This window comes from Oenanthe melanoleuca, chromosome 1A (genome assembly GCF_029582105.1).
Source record: "Oenanthe melanoleuca isolate GR-GAL-2019-014 chromosome 1A, OMel1.0, whole genome shotgun sequence".
Classification (NCBI taxonomy): domain Eukaryota; kingdom Metazoa; phylum Chordata; class Aves; order Passeriformes; family Muscicapidae; genus Oenanthe; species Oenanthe melanoleuca.
The window spans coordinates 37801624-37826159 of record NC_079334.1 but is presented as its reverse complement, the minus strand read 5'-3'; the positions used below and the strand labels follow the sequence as shown (position 1 = coordinate 37826159).

The 24536-nt window shown below is 41.1% G+C and overlaps 1 protein-coding gene across 1 annotated transcript in view; it reads right to left on the bottom strand.

The window, feature by feature from the left end:
• GRIP1 (glutamate receptor interacting protein 1) overlaps positions 1-12768 on the bottom strand; it is a 301151-nt gene extending 288383 nt beyond the window's left edge. The window contains exon 1 of the mRNA XM_056514539.1: positions 12573-12768. Within this exon, the coding sequence (XP_056370514.1) occupies positions 12573-12627 (55 nt within the window). The 5' untranslated portion in view covers positions 12628-12768. The remainder of the gene's footprint in view (positions 1-12572) is intronic.
• Positions 12769-24536: the final 11768 nt, after the last annotated feature.

Here is a 24536-nt window from a genome sequence, read left to right as displayed (position 1 = left end):
AACCCAGGTACCCTACTTTCAACAAATTCAACAGAAAATTCTTACTGATTTCAACCAAGATGTTACCTTATTTTGTACAGTGATAATTTCTGCTTTCAGTGCTATTACAGTCAAATACGCAGTAGGGAAAAGTTTGTAGGTTTTAAAATCCACATGAAAGAAAATTTTGAAAAAAATGTTAAAACCCCAACCCTCTCAATATTTCCACTCTGACAAAGACTAGTCCTTCTGCTATGATAGAGACTTATTAGCCTCTCTGTGATAATAAACCAGGTAACTCTGAAAACACAGTGGGATCTCAAACTATTTGGGTAAATGGTACATGTCACTTCTGATGGCAAAACTGCCAGCTCCAAGTATACAATTTTGCACATTGCTTACATTCACACTGTAAAATCTTTCAATGACCACAAAAGAAGTTTTTCTACCAGAAAAAAAGGATTTCATATACCCTGCAATTAAATCCATTTAACTTGTCTTCCAGCAAGGAATACGAGGAATAAATAGAGAAATACCACCAAATAAAAACATATTATACATGTTCTCAGGGTGAAAAAAAATCAAACAAACAATATGTTAATAAAACATAGGGAGAAAATTTATAGCATTTTAAATCCTTTATACTTACTTTCTCTTCCTCTCCAAAACAGGTATTAGCATATATCATGAGAATGATCTTTAATTAAAGAAAATAGTTTCTTTTTAGAATTACCCTACGTAAGCATAGAAGTTATAGGCATAAATTTAGGCACACTGACTTCAGAAGGACTATTCATTCTCAATATCTGCATCAAAAGGAACATGGCCAGCAGGTAAAGGGAGGTGATTCTCCTTTTCTGCTCTTCTGAGATCCCACCTGAAGTGCTGTGTACAGCTCTGGTGCCCTTGACATAGTGACAGGGAATGCTACAGCAAGTCCAGAGGGCCACAAAGCTGGCAAGGAGACTAGAGCACTTCTCCTGTGAAGCCAGGCTGGGACAGTTGGGACTATTCAGCCTGGACAAGGCTGTGTGGAGAGACCAGAGCAGCCTTCCAGTACCTAGATGGGGTCTACAAGGAAGCCTCTCCATCAGGAACTGCAGTGACAGGACAAGCAGGAATGGCTTCAAACTGTAAGACAGCAGGGTTCAATTAAATCTTAGGAAGAAGTTCTTTGCTGAAAGGGTGGTGAGGCACTGGAGCAGGTTGCCCAGAGAAGCAGTGGCTGCCCTACCCCTGGCACTGCTCAAGACCAGGCTGCATGGAGCCTGAGAAACCTGGCCTAGTAGGAGGGTCAAACAAGCTGGCCTTTAAGGTCCCTTCCAGCCCAAATCATTCTCTGTATACTTGAGCAGCAAAGGTTTCAGTGACCTTGACTCTTGAGAACTTTGACTCTTGACTCAGAGAACTTTTTCAGATAAGCATCAAATGAACAGATGCATCATCCATTCATTCTGCTGGAGTCTAGTTGACACTACTGCCATGTTCTGGTCCAGAAAAACATGTATGTCTTTAAATACTTTGCTGTATTAGGGACTCAATGCAGGAGAGTTTGCTGGCTCAAGCCTTTCATGTCCACCCTCTCCTGACAGACAGACCTTTTGGACATACTGTCAAATCATGACAAGTCTTTGTTTTTCTTTTAATCCTTAGTGTGCTATCAATTATAACTGGAATCCACATGCCAATATGATAATTTATGTGTTTGAACTTAAACACACAGATTCATTACATTAGGCTAAAATTTGTTCAATTTAAAGAATACTGTCACAAACAATGACTTCAGAATAATTCCAGAAAAAGACCTTCACTTCTGCTCCCGGTGTATTGTACTTTACTAGCATGGCATATGACAAAAGGCATATTCTTAAATATAATGAAAAGGCTTACCTTTAACCTTGCAAACCCTTAAATGTGTGTAACTACAACCCTGAGTATCTCAATTATGTAGGAAACACTATGATTGAGCATTAGCTTCCCAAAAAATAATATTGCATTCACATAATTGCATAAAATCCTCATTTTTTCAATTAGAACATTTAAAAATTTCATATAAACATACACATTTTAATAACTGAAAGCAAAACCATAAAATTAAAAGAGACATTATCATTATGTCATTATATTCTATTTTATTATATTATTATATGTCATTATTTCAGGCAACTACCACTAAGGAAAAAACAACTCAGATGAAGGCTACTTTTCTTCAAAGTAACAGCCTAAACACCAGACAGCTGTTTAGTTTCAATGAACAGGTCAATCAAGTTATTTTTAATTTTTGTGCTCACTTCTTTCTTTGCAATTGAAGAGGAACTAAATATGCCTAGTTACAAAAAGGGGTAAAAAAAAATACCACTAAACCTGGTAAGATCAGAAAAAAAAGGAGCGATGGAAAAGGAGGAAAAGGACAAATGTCAAAACTAGCCAGATGTTTATTATAAGGTGGCAAAAAAAAAAAAAAATTCAAGAGTTGTTTTTCAAATTACTCCATAACTCACCTATACGGATGCTTCCTATATTTAAACATGAGGAAGACATCATAAAATTCTCAGAGGTTGTGTTTTTCAAAGTTACTTCAATCACTTTAAGAAAAAGAAACATATGTATAGGAACATGGCTTAAGGCACTACTTACCTACTACCCTGATCTTTGATGAAAGCAGAAACTAGAACACAGAGCCAGCAGCTGAATCTTCTTTCTTTGGTTCAAAAAATATATCTTTAATGGCAGAGGGCAAGGTATCTGAAAATTAAAGCCCTTTTCATATTAAAGTATTCTGAAAAGCAAGAATCAGTTCACACTAAGCATTTAAACAATAACAGTGAATGTATCGGAAATGTATCTAAACAGAAAAAGGAACAACTATAATACAGTGTTCTTGATCTTTTTGGTTTGTTTTTTAAACAAATACATAAATAGAGGTAGCAGTGCGTGCCTAAATCTGTGGACATGTGAAAGAAACACCTTAGGCAGACAGGAAACTTCAAAAACTTTAGGATTAGTGCACACAGGAGATAAGAGAGACCATAAGAAAAGCCTGAGTTAGTGCATCATTTTTGTCAGTGGCTGTAATGACAGCAAAGCTTGGCAATACTAAAGCCCTCTAATAGTCAAATCAAGATAATATGAATCTTAAGTCACAAGATGTGTTCTCCCAATAAGTAAAGATGAATACATAAAAACATCAGCCATGTTTTAACACCTTGTGCTTGAGGCCCAAAGTTTTGCTACGACTTATATGCCTGAATTGAGTTACTGACTTACAAAAGTGACAAGTATAAAGATACTGAATTATCCTTGTGTGTTGTCTATTTCATTCTTCCTCTCCCCTCTCCATAGAGCTGCCCACACCCCAGCTGAAAGCATTTGATCAACTGCTTCACTTTTGACATGCAAATCCTGCAGGTTTATCTGGCTCCTGCACATTTTGCTAACAGTCCTAGTAAGAGGTAAAGTTAAAAGCACTACAAATTGTAATTTCAAAACACATTTCTGTAAGAGAGGAGACATTTCTTTGGTTCTTCAAATCATAGTGCACATAGAATCTTTAACAACACAGTTCATTTAAAGCCCACATCTTGGGTATATCATTTGGTTTGGGAAAGTTTAATATTAGAAAAAAAAAAAGTCAAAGTAAATTACAGGTACATTCCTCACAAATGTGGAAGCATTATCAAATATATAAGGTCTTTCGAAAAGGGTCAGGCTCAAAAATTTCTCACTGCATTCAAAAACATTGTGGCATTTACAAACATGATCCAGAAAATGTAAAAATACAGAAGAATAAAACTGGCAGATATACATGAAGGAGGCAATGTATTTCTGGCAACAGTCTTCTCTGACTCTTCTGAAGAGAGCCTGGACTAAGAAATAGCTCCCACTAACAGGTACGTGGGCTCAGTAAATTTGCTGTCACAAGTGAATTAACCTTCAGAATCCAGCAGAACCACTTCCATTTACCAGGCAGTGAATTTTACTCCCCAGAGTATTTGCTCTGTGACTACCACTTTACTTCCTGCCCAGCTGTTTTGTAAAAAATCCATTCTTAACACAAAAACAACTAAATACTTCACTGAAAATGCCACTGAGATTAAACTTTTGTCAGAGTAGCAAAACAATGTGTTTATTGCACAACTGCCTCCTCTCAAACTCAGGTCTAAACCTTGTTGAGAGGAGCATGGGTACAAGTGACAACAAAATCCTGCCAGTTACCAAAGCTTTAAAGAGATTTCAAGAAAGCATAGCAGGGAGCGTGATACAACTCACTTCTTGGAACCATCCTGGCTGTGCTCAGATGCCAAAAAAACTTCTCAGGTGAGAGGCAGCACCTGTCAGCCAGCAGGTTGTTCCTCACCTTTAGGAAAGGGGAGCTGGTAATCAAGGTGAAAGACAGAAGCAGAGAAAGCTGTTCTTGGCAAGAGAAATACAAAGGATTGAGTATCTGGTCCACAGAGACAATAATTCAAATTTTAAAAGAATAATATAACACAAATACTCCACAAGTCTGTTATTTCTATCCCAACAACAATTTCCTATAACCTTGTTTCTTCCTGCCTACGCAGAACACATTTATCACATGATATTTTTGACTGCTGAATTTGGTGTCATGTCAGCTGTTATTACAGCCCCCCAAAAGTGGTAGCTATTGTTCTTATTTTTTGCCTACAAAAATTGTTCTCACGAATACTATCCCACTGTAGAAGCTGCCAAACTGGCAAACAAGTGCTGGACTGCAGAACACCTGTCTCCATGTCAGACAATTGTAGAAAAGCTGGCATTACCTCTGTCTCGCTAACTGATATTCACAGAAACAAAACAAGATCTGGTTCACTTACACACCAGTCACCAATATGTCCTTCTTCATTTTGCTGATCAAATGTACATGTGTTGGTTTTAGTTTGCACTCTGCAGTGTGGGGCAGAGAGACCACATCTCACTGTACATTCATCTACTGGGAAACTGCTTCAGGAAGAAAGTCCTAACTAGATAGCATGGCTTAGTTAACAAAAATAGTTATTTTAAATCCTCCTACCTTCCTAGGAAAGACAGTTACTGAAAAGACACATTCTGGCAACACTTTACAACATTCAAAACACTATTTCTTAATAAGGAAACGTTTGTATTCAGTTACACAACATGAAATTACTAGCCCACAAAACAGTGGTGTTAAAACTTCAGTCTCACCCCGCTAGTAAACAAAAACAAAATCTGCTAAGTTTCACTGACAGTTACTTTTAACTGTGGTCATTACATCTCCAGCTTTACATTACAGGGAATAATTTCTCTTATATTGAGAGAAAATTTAAACTTGCATGAGGAAACTGCGGAACTCCCTAAATGTCTGTGGGACACCAGTGTGTAAAGAAGAAGGTAGAACTATTAAAATACTCTCTGCAGTTTTCCTTCACAGAATCTTCTCAGTGGTGATTTTTACTAATAACAAGAAATGAGTCAGTCATGCCAGACATTTTCAATTCCTGTGGTGATTTCCAAAGAGAAAATAACACAAAATTCCTTGTAGAATACGTATCGGTACCAAAACTGTCACCCCTTGCTTACTTGTCTTTTCTTCTTCTTGTTAAACTATTTTTCTTGTTCTTGTTAAACTATTTCAACAGTAAGCAAACAACACTGCTTTTAATCTGTGATGCAGAATCTGACACACAGAAGTTGTACTGATAATGACTATGAAAAAAACCCAGACATTAGACCATCAATATCATTCAGAACCATAAAAAAAGTTGGCCACCTCATACCAGAGGACACGCCAGAAAAGTTTGTGACTTTGTGCTCCCCAGCCACCCAGTACAATCTGTGCCAGCAGAAAGAGGAATGGGGTGGGGGGGTAATAAAATAAAACATACACAAACCAGTAGGGTGATACAGTAATCAAGATTACTTGCATCTGACATAAATGTTGTTATTTCACCCTGAATTTTGCACACACCCATCTTACCCAAATGAAATGCTGAGCAGGTCATCACCCTGTCCCCATATACACAGGATTCTGACACATCTCATTAGTCTGTTTTTCCATAAGCCAGGATGGATGGTACTCTTGACATGTCAATGTGCATAAATTCAAAACACTTAGGTAAAACATTCAAACACATCTGAATTTCACAGCCACAGTCATCAGACCCTCAGCTGCTGACTTGGTGCATCTTTTTTCAAAAGTATCAGAATGACTAAAGAGGACTCAGATAGAAGCAGTGGGGAGAAGGCACAGCATCAAGCCTCACCTCCTGCAACCACTGGAGAGCAACATGGTCTTCACAGCTCTCCAGGGAGAACCTCAAGCTGTGGCAGCTCTGATAATCTTGAAGAACAGAAAAATAACCCATAGCAGAGATATAATCATGCACAGAGATTCAAGAGAAGTTGTCTACATGTAAATCGCTGAATGATCTAACACTGAAGTTTCTGTACTTCTAGTTATGTATGTCTCTAATGTTCCAGTGTGCAAGAAACTGATCAAAAATTTGTTGTTCAGAATTTATGCCCTTTATAGCTCCCAGATATACACAAAAAAGAAACCGTGCCTGTCAGTGGCAAATATTGTTACCGCTTCAAATTCTACATGTTGCTGTTCTTTGAGGCAAGCTGGAGAGTTTGCTGCCATCACTCACTGCTGACAAATCTAACTGCATTTCTGACAAACATGAACAAAAACTGCTTTTGCCTCTGCAAAAAATAGAAATCATTTATTTGCACTTCTCTCACACTTTTCTTCTACGAGAGGGGAAAAAGCCTTGTTTATGATGCAGACACAGGAGATGATCATCTCTCAGCCATCAGGGAAGACCATACCTTCATGAAGATCCCAATAGATTTAACAAATTTTCTCATAAAATGCTGTTAACTTGACTATGCAGATTGCAAGAGATGTAGATGATTTTTGCCCACTCTCAGCTCCTTTCATGCTAAAAGAGCTCTAGGGAGCAATCCCATCCTTGTGTTAAAATTCTCCCCATCCCAGCTGGTTTTAAGAGACAGAATGAAAAAACTGACAGCATGCCTGTGCCCCTTTCATGCCACTGAAAACCAGCTCTAGAGTGTCATCTTACCCCACCTGGAAAATGGTCTCCACCAACACTCAGTATAGCAAACAGAGAGACCAATGCCCAAGCCACAGTTCAGTTAACACTGAGGTGAAAAGAGGCAGAAGTCCCAACTAGAACAAAATATATATAGTTTGTAAGTAGCATTTTGTTATTAATCTATCTCCTAGCATTAGTGTTTCCGAATCTGAGATTTGGTGATTGTTTCAGATGCTGCTGGAGGAGGGAAATGAAGCTAGTTCAGCCAGCTTCTTGTGTCAGCAGCTGAGAAACTGACATATCCTTCAATTTCTGTCCTTTTCACTTCACCTTACTTGTAAGCAACTGCAGTGCACTTTGCACACCACAACTGACCAAATGTCCCAACTGTTCACATATTAGATATCTGCACTCCACACTAAGTCTAAGCAATGCCTTCCCTGGGGTGAAAGATGATCTTTCACACATCTCTCTCCAAACATTTATCCCCAATACCCACTCCTTACTCTTACGGCTGCCACCATGAGCACACCCCCTCCTCACAAAAGTTTTCTGCCATCCAGGTTACACTTTAACTTTTCAGGAGGCATGTGACACACATAAGAAAACAGACAAAGACAGAGAGAAAGCCTCTGTAATCCTAGGTACGCAGCTCTCTTTGGTTTCCAAGAACCCATGTAAGCTCAAGAAGAAAAAGATTCCTCTTGCCTTATTAACGTGGAAGACTGAAATATAAAGAACAGTCACCCTCAGCCTTTGGTTGAAAATAAGCTGATTTTTAACATGTACCTGGCTGGCAAGAGCATGAAGCATATCCACTGTGAAGTGGCCTCATTTGATCAGATGCAAATTGCTAATCCACAATAACATGATTAAAGTCAGTAACATATCTTTCCCTTATCTGAGAAATGGATTCTCTTCCAGCTTAAGATGAGCAGACAAGCTCACGCAGCAGTAACCTCAGGGAGAGATGCTTGTTGTCAGCACATCTTCCATGAGAACATGCTAGTTTTATACTTGAGGCAGGATTCACAAAATACCTGCACATTTTTTTATCCTTGAGTCCTGGGGTTTAAAGAGTTTCCTAATGTTTCCTTTAAAATATTTCCTTAAAGTAGACGTAATTTCCCTGACTGTCAAGTGTGAACACTAATAGAAAAGTAGAAAATAAAAATATAGTACTTCCTTCTTCCTTGACCTAACTGGTCTATTTAACAGAGGAAAAACAACTGTGAAAGGAATACTACTTAAAAAATAAAATCAAGACCAAAGCATATTTAGATGCTTTAATTTCTAAAATTAACATGGGTGTACATTAAGGTATCTTAAGCAGTCCCACAGTGAGCACACAAAATGTACAAATAGTATTTTCTGTACTCCTGGGAAACTTGATCAGCTATGAAGTTGAAACAGGAGTTCCATAAAACAACATCAGTTAACTAGATTGGAAGGAATATTGAACAAAATTAATTCCAGTAACATTTTTTTTCTGAAGTATTTACAAAGATGTCACCCCAGAAAGTGTTTTAGGTGGTTTACAAGAAGATCTGATTTACATCTCAGGCAGAAAACTGGGGAGGAGGGAAGTGCACCCTGAATTTTAAAGATACACATCTTTAAAGATAGCACATCTTCACATGTCATTTTTGAAATGACAGGGTATACTGCATCAGGTATATGTTACAAATCTTAACACAGAGCATGATTTCTTTCCTGTAAAGGAGAGGTCTTGTGATAATTGTGGCAGTGGAAGCCAGAAGCAGCACAGCCAACTGCAGAGTACTGTTTGGTTACAGAGCAGGCAGCAGAATACCAGGAGCTGTGCTGCAGTACACACAGAAAAGCAGCTCTCCACTTCATATTTTAAATATGGCTTTAGTCACTGAAAAACAGCACAATATGATTTTTTTTAAGTTGACGTAAGTATCCCACATAATTTCCACAGTCGAGACATCTAAAAATACTTGTTGAAATACCACTGATTGCCACCCCTCAGAAGAGAATCTTCTCCACCACAAAGCACTCTCACAAATGCTAAACCCTACATGCAAACACATGCTCTGATGCTTGAAACATTATCAGGTGATTCTCCTTTACTCAGAGTACCAATTGCTGACAAGGTGAGCCAACAGAATTGACCATGTCTCTGCTACTTCAGTTCAGCAAGAGCGGCCAATTTCCATTAGCAAAATTCTGATTTTATCGAGTTTCTGGATAACCTCCATTTCAGCGCATGACTTGTAGGAACAACGATCACAGGCTGCACTAAGGACTTTCTGCAGTAGATATCCAATATATACAAGGGGAGTTTGAAGCAGGAACGGGCAGACAAGGATACAAGTACACTAAAATAACCCCACTTGGAGCAAACTCAGTAGGTCTGCACAAGGTTATCACCGTTTGCAAGATCCCAAGAGCTCCTCACATCAAATCAACGCAGCTCCTTGGATAGTTTTTAAGTTGATTCCTTGCACCAGAACATGTGGCATGCACTGCAGTGTGGCAGTACTGCCATCCAGCTCCTGACCCCCTTGACAACCTGAGCATCAAGGGACACACAGTATTTGAAGTGCTCCCCAAAGCAATGCTGCATTAGTTTGGAGTGAGGAAAAAGTATTGGTACCCAGTGAATCCTCTATGCTGCAGCGCCTTGAGGATGCAACCCCCTTATCCTCTCTAACAAATCCACCCACCTCTCAAGCCTCACATCCTAGTGCCCACAACTTCCTTCCACTGCTGAGGACCTAAGAGACCAATCAGCTCCCTACAGGTGCACAGAGAAGATGCAGAGATCTCAAGAAAGCCTGTAACATTTGAGGGGAAAAACAGTCTGGTACAAACCACTCATAGTTCACCACAGGGAAATCTCTGCCTTCCCAGTTTTCCCAGCACCTCCAGAGCAGACTTTTTCCAGTTGAAATCTGCTGCTACAACTAGACTTGAAATCCAAGCTGCACAGTACCTGTTTATTATGACAGAGAAGGGGTATATGGACTGTGGATATAATAAAGCCAGCAGGGGAGGCTTCCCTGAAGGGGAAAGCCAGCAGGAGGCACAAGGATAAACTGGCATTACTTACCTGCTCACTTCTTTTCTGAGATCTTGTTTGGTTTGTGGTTGTAGGGTATTTTTCTGGTTTGGATGGGTTGTTTTACGCCTTTTAACTTCGTATTTTGTTTTACAAACAAACAACATCACAAAATGATGACCTCCAAAAAACTTCAGCATCACATTAACTTAGCAGGTCTGTGTTGTTACACAGGAAAATTACTACTAGTCAGTCCTACTGGTGTTCACAAGGTTGAATAAAGACTAGCTCCTCTCACAGGAACAAAACACTGATTAAAACAATCAGATTACAGGAACATAAAGTCAAAGAAAATACACAAGCCTTTGAATGTTTCCTATTCTTACATTCTGTGTGAGTATTCTTATCCTATAAGAATATCCTACACAAATGATGGATAAATGGATATTTTATATATAATGGCATACTCATATATGTGACGTAATACAATTTACATTACTAAATATTTCACATCCAGTACTATTCCATATCTAAATCACAGAAAGCTATCAGCTACACTGTTAGTTTAAAATAACAGTATTTACATTCACAAAAGTCTTCTGATAGCACAATGTACATAAAACATTCTGCAGACTAACTGAATGGAAATATTTTCTAGAAACAGAAGAGGGGGATGTTAGCATAACTGGCTCTGAACCAGAATTTAACTGTATTTGTAATTGCCTTTTACTCAATGCCACACTAAACTCCTACATTAGCTAAAGATGCACCTTCATTTCATTACTGCACTGGCCGGTTTTTTGTCTAGCTTGAAAGCTTTATTTCATCTATTCTTCATACTCAAAAACTATTAAATTCAATACTGATTAAACATTTTGACCATTTAATATTTTTCCAAGTCTAAATCAGGAAAGTTCCAGTGACTGGAATCCTGCTAAATTACTGGCTAAACTTAAGCACTCTACAATGCAACATACTTCAGAAGGCAATAATTTATTTTAGGCACAGTCGAGATTTTTTTATTTACACAATTGAAATACAATAAAGGAAAGCATCGGGGTAAGACTATTAACATATAAATCTATTCGGCTTCATGATGAAGATGAAAGAGGTTAAACAGAAATAGGAATAAACAAGAACTGTTAACAGATGAGTATTCTAACTGACATTAAACCCATCAGAGCAAAACCACCACCATTGTTTACTCTGAATAAAGACAAGTCCGCATGTTATAGCTCATGACACAACCTTTATGCAGAATGAAATGAGAAAATCTTTCCAGTTTCTGACACAGCCAGATTAGACCCTTTCTAAAGTTCCCTCATCTGTAAACGCATCTGATATATTTTGACAACTGTCATCCATCCTATTTCTGTGATTCCTCTGCTACACAGATTTGTGACATAAAGAAATATGACCACGGATTTTAGTAATGATGTATTTACTAAGAGTAAAGACTCAAAAGCTTGCTTTTCACAGCTGAAATACCTTGCACTCATTTCAGCAACTATTTTCACGATGTCATGTTTGTGATGAACTTCCCATTAGGGATAGGATTTACAAGTCAAAATAAGGACAGCAGTTCTGCAAAAGACCTCCACCTCCAATGCAAGAGAACTAGACTTCTTCCACACAGCAAACAGAACCTCCTCCTTTTTAACACTCGGTGAATTCTTGTTCCTAGCAGGAGAGCCAGCTATCTAACACGGCAGCAACCAAACCCAAATGTCCTGCCTCAGGACTCCACACGCTACCGTGGAACTTACCTGTAAATCAAAGACACAATTCGAAGGGCATACCTGAGAGTACATGGTGCCTCACACACTGTGAGTCTTTGACTCACAGGCTGAAGACAGAGCAAGTGACACAACATCCACCCATGACAGAAGTCCTCACTGGGGAAGGGGCCAAAACACCTTTTTATAATAACAAATACACCGTTTACTCTCAAAAGTGACCAGAAACCACCTCGCTTCCGACATCCCCGACCCGTACGGCGGGGCTGGGGACCCGAGGCCATCCCGGGACCGCTGCGGGGACTCGGGGCAGCTGCCGCGGGCACCGCTCGCCGCCGAGGCGCGACCGCACCGGCACCGGGACGCACCGGGAGTACGGGACAGGTCCAGCAGAGGCCGGGGCAGAGCCACACGCGGGGAAGTTTCGCGAAGTCACTCCGGAGCTACCTGCCCACCCCCCCGGCTCACGCCCCCCCGGCGGTAAAAGCCCGGTGCGGGGCAGCGCGGGCGGCACCGCGGAGAAAAGTAAAGTTGCACTGGAGGCGGCGGGGGCCGGCGCGGTGTGTCCCGTGCCCCCGGCCCGGCGCGGGTGCCGCCCCCCGCAGCCCCGCTCCCGCCGCGGCGGAGCAAGATGGAAGCGCGGGGCCGGCCGCCCGTCCCAGCGCGGGGCGGCTGCAGCCCGCCCGGCCAGCGCTGCGGAGGGGCCCGGCGGCGCCGCAGACCCCGGCCCGCCCGCCTGCCTCCCCTCGCGGCGGGCGGCTGGCGCCCGCGGGGCTCCGCGCTCACCTCGCTCCGGCTCGGCTTGCAGGCAGATGGGGATGTTCTTCTTCCAGCCCGGCATGGCTCCGCGCTCCCCGCTCAGCGCTGCTGCGGCGGCGACGGGGGGCGGCTCATGGCAGGGCGAGGCGGCGGCGACCCGCGCTCAGGGGGAAGTCGGCGGCGGCGGCGGGCAGCGGCGGAGGGGCGGCGGCCGCGCGGTGGGAGGGAGCGGGAGGGCGGGGGAGGGGAGGCGGCGGAGCTCCGCCAGCCGGGGGACGGCGGGGAGGCGGGCGGGGGAGGAAGGCGCGGGCTCGCCCCGGTTCAGCCGGGCACCGGAGGGGTGGGCGGGGGGATTGTGGGAGGCAGCGGAGGCGCGGAGCGGTGCCCGGCCCCGGCGCCGCCGGCAGGTGGCCCGAGCCGGCGGGCGCACAATGGAGGGCGCGGGGCGGCCGCGCTCGGGCACGGCGGGGCCAGGTGGGGCGGGCGGGGCGCGCCAGGTGCGGGCCGGGCGGGGGCCGCGGTGTGGCCGTGGCCGGGGCTGTGGCACTCGTGTCCGCGGCCGCGGTGTGGCCGTGGCCGGGGCTGTGGCACTCGTGTCCGCGGCCGGGGCTGTGAAACTCCGCGCCGCCGCAGGTCCGAGCTCGGGCCCCGCGTGGCCCCGGCGCGGCCATCCCGCCGCTCCCTCGCCTCGCAGCGCTGACGAGGGCTCGTCTCTTTCCCTCCGCGATTCCTGACGGGCCAGTTTCCCTGCCCAGGTGGGCGAAGGCTGGGCTGTAAGGAGTTAAATCAGAGGCAGGGACTGCCCCCGATGAAATAAACCGGAATTTGCACCATAAAGAGTCCAGGAGCCGGTTGTGACAGGTCAAATTTCTGTCAGTATTACAGGCAGTTCCTTACGAGCTTTTGACTAAAAGGCCTTGAATCTCACCACTAAAATTATTTATGACACAGCCATGTCCTAACAGGAGACTAATGCTGTGATGATTAAATATTCCTTTTATTTTTTACAGAAAAGAAATTCAAAGTGGCAGATTTGAATGTCATTTGAAAATGATAGCAATACAGATGAAGCTTTTTAATTTTCTGAGGCACTTCTAGGGGTGCACTCCTATAAGAGCTTCATCCTGCCTAAAAATTATGTTGTGATTATTTTTATATTGTCTATAACATCCTCACATTTACATAAATTATGTTGTTTTATGTAATGAAACAACTACACGTGAACCCTTTAGCCAGAGGAAAATTTGAAGGGTTTAATTTCTGCTGTAAATATCATGACAGTTTCCTGACACAGCATTCTTCTGCGTTGACTTTGTGCCAGCATGTCAAGCAGAATGTATCTTGGTGCTCAGGAAAACCTCTTGTTTAAAATCCCATTGATGAAAGCTGCAGCTCCCGGCCTTTCCTTGATTGCACTCGGGCTGCAGTCCTGCCATCAGCAATGCCGCAGGATCACTGAGCAGTACCAGTGATCCAAACACAGAACCCATATCCTGGATTTCGACTGAATTAAGATATGAATGAAGAGTTCCTTTTGTTGGCAACACTCTTGCAGCCTGTGAGAGGACAGGTGATACCTGATCTAGGAAAAAAACCCAGCAACATTCTGCTAGCAAACCAAAAACATTTTGCCAAGTTCCAAGTGTCAGACTGGATTTATGTCAGCCTTGAATCATGTGACTATTGATATTTTTGTTTCATTATCGGGGACACTGAATTTGGATTTCCTGCATATTTGAACGACAATCTTGTGTCTTTTCTTTTAGAAGAGACATATTTATGCTAATATTCTCCATCCTTTCATAGTCTTTTTACTTAAATAATGTTGGGGGCGAGTTATTAATATTTCTAAAGAAAAATGTGAGTATGCATGTGAATTTCTAAGTATTATAAAATAAAGATTTCCAGCTAGATTCTTTGCTCACAGGGCAAAACTTCCACACCATGCCTTTGGGATGTTCAGGCAGAGAAAACAGAGAGAGAAAAGACTCTGCAGCTATTCAGCCCAGCAGGCACCAACACAAGGAGCAGGTGCAGAGAACTGTCCCAAGAGTTCCTGGAGAATACACAGCCAGGAGCAGGTTTAAAGGCAATAAAGTGTATAGAAATATAACTACTTTAAAAGAAAATTACTTTGGCATTTACGTCTGCCATTTCTTAAAAGGCACCTGGACTTTCAAGTGCCATAGAATGAAATAAAACTTCAGATGATTGTGTCATCCATGTCCTACATCTTACATACTACCTCTGATGTCCACCTTTTACTCCTTTTGTTTCCATTATGAATGATAAAAATACAAACACTGAGCCTTAGCATTGTAGTTCTGATCCTCCAGTTGATTTTTTTTTTTTTTTTTTTTTTTTTTTTTTTTTTTTTTTTTTTTTGCCAGCACTGGAGTTCTGCAAAATAGCAGGTCAGAGGAATAAAGAAATAGATTGCCCTAATCTTCAGCCACAATAAGCCATTTTCTAGCTATTTTTTATAGTGTCATCACTTTGAATGTAAGAATTCCTTAGGACTGAATGTGGGATTTTTCAGGATCCTGCAGGAGTCATAAAATCCCAGCTGCTGGTTTGGATTTGCTCCAGAAATGTGTTTAAAAATTAGAGATAAGTCCTACTTTTTCTAATCACTGGCTTCTCAGGAACAAATATACTACATATTAAATAGTCTACAATATTTGCATCATTAAATGGAATATGCTTCTCTCTGTCTTAGACAGTACTTTACAAATAAATCCTTTACGGTAATGACACTCTAGAATTCCACATTTCTTTGCCACAAGAAAAGCTTGCATGGGTGCCTGGCTCAAGTTAATTTAATTGCTTTCTCTAACTCACATGAGCTGTTTTACACTGAACAACTGCTTCTGCTTATCCCAGCTACCTGATTTAGATGTGCATTTTATGGTGAACATATCACACAGGTAGATATAAATTTCCTGACAGTTTTCTCTCTACAGTTTTTCCCCCAGAGAATTTTAAATTAATCAAATCTTGATTTTCAAGGAAGCACCCTTTCTTCTTACTTGATACTGAAACATGCAGATCATCAGAAGCATGTACAACCCTAGAATTAATCAAAAGCAAAAGAAGTATCATATTACCAATGAAAGGTTTTATTATTTGAGCATTCTAAAGAAGAGATTTTTTATTTTTTTTTTTAATTTCATGTTCATTCACATTTCCTAAAAGTTAGGTAGGATAAATATGAAGATGGTCAGGCAGAGGATTCAGTTGCTGGAGGATTACAATGTTTCTCAGTAAACTGGAGATTTGCACCATAAATTACCTCTAAGCTAGGAGAGATGCCTCAGCTTTTAGGTCTTCTAAATTTTATGGGGTTTTTTTGATTGTTTGTTTTTGTTTTTTTTTTTTCTCTAAGTAACTGAGATGTTTACATACACATTTTTGACTATAAGGAGCTTTAGAAGGTGTAAAGGAAAATCTCTTCATCAAATAAAAGCAAAAAATCACCTAAAATAGCTTTTATAATATTAAGATATTGCAACTTCTATAGGTTTCTGGATCAGAACTTCCATGTCATTCTGATAAAAATACTTGAGCATACCACATTGTTGTTGATGGCTCTGTAGTATTTGGCTGTGCCATCTGGGGAGAAGGGTAGGTTCTGATTCTTTTAGATGCATGGTCACCAATGCAAGCCTGAGGCTGTGTTATTGTGTTCTTACTAAGTGTTGCATAAATTGTTCAAGTCACATTAAAATGTGATGTGATTTCATTATAAAACTGATACCAATCCTGCCAGAACTGAACAGTAAGCAGACCAGAGATGAACTCTATACAGCATCTTCTCTGCCCACTATTCTTCTATTTTCTCATTCTATATTTTCCTTTTATTAAAAAAAATGTTTTATCTTGAAAGCTATTGTCACATTGCTGAACATCAGGTCAAAAAGTTCACAGATGAGACATAACGAGTATACCAACGATTGATTTTCTTTTCAGACATAGTTTTGGACTTTTCTTAGCAAATGTTAAGAAAAAATAGTTAGACATCCTGGCACAGAGTGGTAGCCAGTCATTGTCAGCCTCAATGGGGAATATCCACCTTAGGCCAGGGCAGGAGACATGGTCCCTTTGGCTTGCTCTGTTTGTGGTCCAAATGAATCTCTCACATTGTCTATGTGAGGGATTTCAGCAGAAGAGGAGTCTGTCTGAGCCTGCCTGTGGAGATGGGCCCATCAGGAAGTTAAAACTCAAGTTGCCTGATCTGTCAGTTCCAAAAAGATTTAGGAATCAGACGAAATAGAAACACTTAGTTTAGGGAAGTTGGCTACAGCCTTCAAATAAGCAAGAGGGGAAGGTGGGAGTTTTATGGGCTGTGTTTGTGTGTTCAGGAACCAGCAATCCACCTGCTGCCCACATTATGTACCTGTGTGACTTTGGATTTAGCCATGTGATGTTTTAAGGAGGCAGGAAGATTTTTCCTATTTCCCTTAAAAGAAAACATTTCTAAGGTTTTATCTCAGATACTTGAACTACAGCAAACAAGCTCAGAACTAGCAGAAGATGTAGATTCTTGGTCATGACATCATCCTTGTGCCAAAAACACACAACGCCCCCTAGACAGCAGACTTCTTGGGACTACCTACTTGTCTTTTCCTCTTTCTGTAACCTTCTCCAAGACAAAGAGACAACACTTCCCTGTGTGCTTAGGCTTTAAGCTCTGAAGAGATATGGGTACCCAAGATCAAAATTTTGGGGATTGTCTGCTGCTAAAATAAAATACTCTAATTAGTGCTTATAACTGTTTTGTTTGCACAAAAATGAGTTGTGTAAATCAGCTGCAAAGGGCTACACAATTACCAATGTAATGAAAAAAGAAAATTATGCAAATATTTAATACACTTATTGCTGCCTTTCTGTGCTGATATTGAATTATAAATAAAATACAGCATTAACTTATCACAACCCTCTATACAGTCCTATTCAGGGACAGAAAGCTTCGTGATACCCATCACTCAGGGCTCTGCCACCTCCCTGGAGGAAGGCTCCACAATTCTACCTAATTTCTATGGTCAGCATAGGGGAAAGGCTTTCATTTTAATGCTTGGTTCTCAACTGGTCAAGCTGACTTTTACAGGAAAGAGATAAAGCTTGCAGCAGAAAAGGAATGTAGTTTTGGAACAACTCGGGGTGTCAAAAGCTCAGCATCAGCCTGCAGAAAAGAATGGGCCGTGAAGCATCCTGGGATGAGGAATGCTTAAGGAAAAGACTGAAGAAGACCTGGAGGAAACAAATCCAGGCCCTGATAACTGCCATTCATGGTGATTCTACTGCAGGCATTACGGACAATGAATTCTGATTTCATTGTGCCTAATGAGATTGTTATTGTCAAGGAAACTGCCTGTTGTGAAATGGGATTCTGCTTCAGATTTGAGAACAGTTCGATACCTTTATCTGCCTCACTCTTTCATGATCCAAGGCAGATTTCATGGAGGGACAGGGAAAATGAGAGAGAGAGAGCAACTGACAATCTTTCCTTAAAAAGTTAAGGGTGTCAGGTAACCTTTGTGGTAAACTTACAGAGCTATTTTTCCTGGGGCTCTGGTTCTGCCTGTTCTCAGCATGCCACCTGGGTGAGGGCACAGGGGTTTACAGGGTGCCAGTTTTACTTTCAGCTCTCCTATGCTCCTTGTTCTTCAGCCTGTCAGGGTTCACCTTTCTGTCTCCAGAAGACACAGTACTAGAGAACATGTGAAACAATCTCCATTTGGCCCCTTAAATTCCCAAGGTGCTTACGCTTTCTTCATATGCCTTTCCTGCATATTTCATTTTGATGCTAGTCTGTGTTGAATTCTGATGAATGTATTTACTTACTTTTTCTGGCAAGCAACCTGCAGCCATGAATACTATTAATGACACTCAGTGCACTTTGGGAAGTCCATTATCAGAAAGCCAGCTGCTATTTCAGGCACATTAGTTATACCCATTATCCACACACAGGCCATATGATTGATTGCCTAGTGAATCCTCACTAGCCCAGGAGTAATGAGGGGCCAGTGCTGACCCAGTCATGAACTTAGAGCTAGGAGGGGTAACCACCTCTGTTGTGCAACTGTTTCCTCTGCAGGGCACAAGTGTCCCATTTCTGGTGGCCTAGGGCAAGCTCCTGAAATCTGTCTGCCTCCAGGGATGGAAGATCTGGAGACACTGCTTGTCACCTCTGTGTTCCACACCAATACGATCCTGCCCCTCCTGAATCCACCTTATAACTTAAGAGTTAATCTGTTCAGGATCCAGCATTTCACAGAACATCTGCCTGTCGTACAAACGCTTGGCAAGCATAAAGGGAAGCTGGAATGAACAACAGCAAGGTGTAAGGAAGGAAAACTACCAGTATGTAATCTCAAGAGTGCTGCAAGTAAGAGCTAAGTTAAAACCACTGACATTTTACAGGGACAAAAAAGCTGGACTGTTACTCAGTAACCTAAGAAATAACCTGCAAGTTTTGAGATGCTGTGGGCCCCATCATCCCTAGCACCAAATCTTCATCACTGTAGGGTGAGGGAGGAGTAGCCCCCGAAAGTGATGAGCAGAATCTGCACTGCAGGTGTGAGAGACTTGATGCTGTGCCAGAAGCAGATGAATTGGAACATGAAAGCACATAGCAATGTCGATGTGCTTCAACTGCCTTTCAAGATTCGGACCTTAGCTGCCTATATGCATTTACAATTTCCAAGTTTTACTCTAAATCTTAAAGAAAAGGCTTGTTTTTTCTATCTGCTTTGACAAACAGCCATAAAGCTGATGCTCAACTACTTTGCCTATCAGAAAAATATTGGTCACACTTTTTCATTTTTGAAATGTAGATTAAATTTAGTTTTTAAGGAAATGCAGTATCATTAATGCAAATTTATGTGAATAATTCTATTATCTGTATCTCCTACAATACACAGAACATTGAGCTGATCAGAGGAAATCTTTTTTAAAGGTACTTGAGATAATGTAATGATCTTAAAGAATGTCTTTGTAAGCCTTGCACCAGAAAAGGAAGAAAACCTGCAATTATACTTTCCAGCAGGAAAAAACTGTTACAGAAATTGTTTAAAACATTGAAAAAAACATTAAGATTAGAGAGATATAATAAGTATTTTATCATTAATTTTCTACAAAGAAGACATAGTGTTTAGTATCAATTCCTAGTTCTATTCAATGCTAACAGCCCTGATTCAGAGGAGGATGCACATATGACAAACTGTAACTTTAATGATGTGTTACTTCCACTGAGGGAGTGAAAGGAGCTTTCCTGGATCAAGCAGTCCAGCAGGTTCTGTGCAAATCAATACACACAGTGGCATGTATAGATTCATACTCTTGCTTTAAAACAAATAGAGGGAGGTGTGGTATAGAATAAACTGGTATGAAATATCTGTATGTCTGTTTTGTATGTTCCTCCTGGAAAGGTGTAGTTTCTTGATAATAAGAACAATTCAATTATAAATCTTTTCCTTCTCTATCAGCCATTAGTACATATCTTTCCTTAACCATCCTGCATAAAGCAGTGGCACTTCAGAGCTAAAATTAGCAGCATGTTTCAATTTAACTGGAAAGTTTCAACACTACTAGGTAGTAAAGGAGTAGGGTTTTCTCAGACTTATAAAGTTTAAAAAAAGGTAAAAACATTTCCTTCTTTATATTAAGTCATTGTTTATATCTGTACATTGTCCTGTTCCCTTATAAATATATGCAAGTTGAATAAATATTTATAATAATCAGTTGGTAATCAGAATTTGAGTAGAACAGTTTCTTTTAAAATAAAATGCCCATTAAGGTCCTGTGTATTGCTTATATAGGCAAAAGACCTGCATGCACTTTTTTCATTAAATTTGTTTGACTGATTTACTTGCTGATCAGATCACTCTAAAAATGAATGTAGGATTTCTGCATCAGAATGAAGTCTCTTCTTACTTTAAACAAGGTAAGCAATCATCCAAATGCACTTGGGAAGTACCTATTGTTGAATCCACTACATTTTACTTCCAGCATTCTTCAAATATACTAGAAATAATGACAGTAGTAACAATTAATTGTGGTACATTTGTTAAGAGTTACGTTTAAGGATCTTAAATGTCCTTTTCCTTAGGCTTGTCTTGGGCAATAAAATGTTCAGCTGTTGATATCAAGAATTTGTACATTCAATTATTCAATCCACTTTACACTCATGCAAACATAATAAAGTTAACTGGACTGGAAAAAATTGGACCACTGATTGCCCCTGTTATGATACAATTTGTTTTAGCTTACCTCTTGATTTTTAAATATGTACTGGGAATACTAATTTGGGTACCTACCCTCTACTTGTCATCCCCCTTCCAAAAAAACCTACAAGACAAGCAATTCATATAGTAATTTCCATTTGCATAGAGAATCCAAAGCAGATCACAAACCATTGGTCTAGCTATTTATAACTGATAAAAGTATAAAGTCCTGAATTTTGCATTTAAGGGGAATGAATTGAAACTGCCATTTTTTCATAAATGAAGGATGGAAAAACAAATTTAGAACTAAAAGCAGCTGTTGCCAGGACACAGTCAAAATATTTAGGGGGAAAATACCATGAACATTAAAATAGCAGCATGTTTTTGAGAATTGTGATCTGTTGGGGCACAAATGTGATAATTTCTTTTAATGGAGACCAAGTCCTGGAAAAGTTCCTTCTGCTCAAGAGCAGGAGAATGTTTCCCAGCCTGCTGATGAACAGAGCCTTCTGTGCTGGAGACCTTGTTAAGAGTTGGACTAGAAAATTAAGAAATGTGAGATAATGATAATTGAGTAACAGATGTGTGTCAGAGAAAATGGCACCTCTATGGCAGACAATGCAAACACGTCACTTTTAACCTTCTCTCATATAATATAATCAGGTTGATAGAAAACATTGTAATAAAAGACCCTAGCTAGTAATTTTCACTGTGATACAGCCTGAGGTTAGAGTGATATTATGTTATTTGGGAAAGAGCTTTTTATTTTTCAGCTTATTATTGCTTTGTCTCCTACAAGTTTCCTGTACAAAAATACCAGAAACTTTCTCAAAGCCTTTGTAACAAGGAAGACTGACTCAAAAAAAAAAAAAAAAAAAAAAAAAAAAGTCCTTTGATGCCCATTTTCGACCCACAGAACAGATTACAGACACCAAGACAGTGTGATGGCAAGGTCTCAACAGCAAAATAAAGCACTTGAAACAACACACAAAGAACGGGATCTGCTGTCCTATGATGTAATAAAGTGTCTCATTATATAAAATTTAATAGAACCAGCTTTGAAATTGCAGCTAACCTTTTGAGTAGATCAACAAATTAGCTATTATAAGTAATTCAAACACAATGTTTCAATTTACTCTAGCGGCTTAAAATGGATATTTACACTGATGTTCTCTGTGGGATAATATCCCAGTTTACCTATAGCAAAGTCATAGCCTCTGAAAGGAATCCAGTATTACACTTCCCCATACAAGGGTTGCTAGGGAAGGAATGATCTAAGGGAGCATTTCTCCCAGCCTTTCTTAGACTGTGTCCTGCAGGCAGAGGTCCAGGCTGGGGCACAGCGCCGCCACTCCCAATCCACCTCCTGGGGTGCCGCAGCCTGTAGCTGATGGGGTCAATGCTTTCACACCCAGCTAAAGCTGCCTGACAAGATCTGGAATACCTTTCAAGGCAATTCCCAAGGCTCACAGGCAGTACATGCCATTTACTTGGACAGCAGCCTTTTAATTCAAACTACGTTGAGTGCAGACTTGTGCTTGTGCTCACGTCAACACTCACATAAGCCTTGATGCTGCCATGCCTTTTGGTCTATGTGCTGGGTTGATGTGGCCAGAAATGTGTATTCTATCACCATCTGTTGAAGCCGGGTGGGGTAGTGATTCCTTATCTCCGTGGCACATATTATCAGCTAATGGGCCATCTTTAAAACCAGGTGAGGGAATTATCTTTATCTTTTCCACAACCCATCCTCCCTCCAGGAAGATATCATCTGCTGCTGAGCCATTGAGTCCCACTCTATGACTGATAAAATTCCATCATCCCACTGGGAGATGCTCCAGCCAGGGGGAGGAGCCAAGCCTTTCCTACTTGGATAAAAAACTGAGATTTCAAACAGCTAGGTAACCTTCTTTCCACCAGATTCCAAAGGAACACCGGACCTTTCCACATCATCCCTGGCCCTTCAGAGGAAAGCTGCACCCTTCTACAGGAGCACTGCTTCAACTGAACCACATCTGCCACTGCAGGAGGATGCAGCCACCATTTAATGGGACTGGTACCAACACCCTGCCTGACTGACAGGGTGTCAGGCTGTATTCTGACTCTGTCAGAGTTGGGATTGCTCTTTGTTATACTGCATTCCTATTTTAATTTTCCCAGTAAAGAATTGTTATTCCCAATTTCCCCTATCTTTGCCTGAGAGCCCCTTAATTTCAAAATTAGAATAATAATTTGGAGGAAGGGGGTTTACATTCTCCATTTCAAAGAGAAGCTTCTGCCTTTATTGGCAGACACCTGTCCTTCAAACCATGACAGTCTAAGACGTAAAATTCACAGGGGCAGCAAGAAGCAGCCACCATGTAGATGAGCCTGGTCTGCTTACATGTCACCTTCTTGCTCCCAATCCAGCAAGACTCTCAGATGCTTCTTCAGGGTCTGAACAGGGAAGACTTGAAGCATCCTCACACCTCTAAGCTAAAAAAAAGAAAGCCTGAGTCAGTAGAAGTTATTATTAACAGAGTGAAACAACAGTAATGCTCCTACTGCAGAAGGTCAAGCACTTCCATGTGATTGCAGCTGTGTCAGCCTCCACTGAACTGGGCACATGCTGAGGATACCAAACCTAGCCCAGGGCTGGGAGGTAAGTGAACCACCCTGGAGCAGCAGCACCGGGACCAGATGACAGTAATTAGTGGCACAGATTTGTTTCATGCAGGATCAAAACCTACAGAAAATTATGCACTGAGCATAAGGGAATTACTGTGTTCCCACTACCTCTCCCCACACACCTCTGCCAGTGGTATTTGGACATCAATTTTAAAGTTTAAACATCTCAGCCCAACTCTTGCACAGCAGGCACTGTACAAAGACATTTATGGAGCATTTGTGGTCCGTGAGTAAATAATCACTGCTGAAATTTAAATATAGAATGTTCCAAAGGGTACTGCTGCCCATGTTTAAAAACAGAGCACATAAGCTCACTGTAAGTTTTCAGAAGCTTTTGCCAAGCTGAAGTTCTTGGATTTGCTTTACCCCAACTGAAACAGTCAATCTTTAAGGTGCTGCTGTAAAAGCGCTAGTGACAACTGCTAGTTCACACAGGAACTGTAACTGCATGGGAGAAAAAAAGTGAGCAAGTCAAGCATCATAAAGGAAGTTCAGTATGGTAAGGGTTTGGAGTATCCCTTTTATTCCATCATCTTTTCTACAAGCATTTTTATTTGTGGTAGTCTATACCAGTTGTGGATTTTGGTTTTCAATAAAAGGCAGCTGGCAAAAAGCAAATATCTGTTTTGTAAATGTGTAATTCCAATTGTTCTCATACCATGACCATACTACATACTTCAAACTTCTTGTTTGAAGATATGATGGATGACATTTGTTTCACTTTACTCACACCAGTGGCCTCTCCTTTTAATGCAGTGCACAAGGGTGGCAAGGAAGGCTTCTGCTCACCTTATCCTGCCAGCAGTGCACTGTTTCAGAGTGTTCTGCTCCCTTTGCAGGGAGATGAGTTTCCCTTTCCCTAAAGGCAGTGAAATACTCACTGGAGGGGAGGCTTCAAGAGCACATCAAAAGAGAGGATGAAGAGGAGCCAGGAAGGACTAAGCCTGCAGACCCACCAAAACTTTGTGGGCTTGGAAGGCAGATCCCTAAGGGATCCAGGCATGGGAGGTTACAAAGGTCCAGAGGAGATTTTAAAGGTTTCCTCACAGCCCAGGATGTCTTTGCTGGACCAAAAGCAAGCCTGAAGAAAAAATCTGAC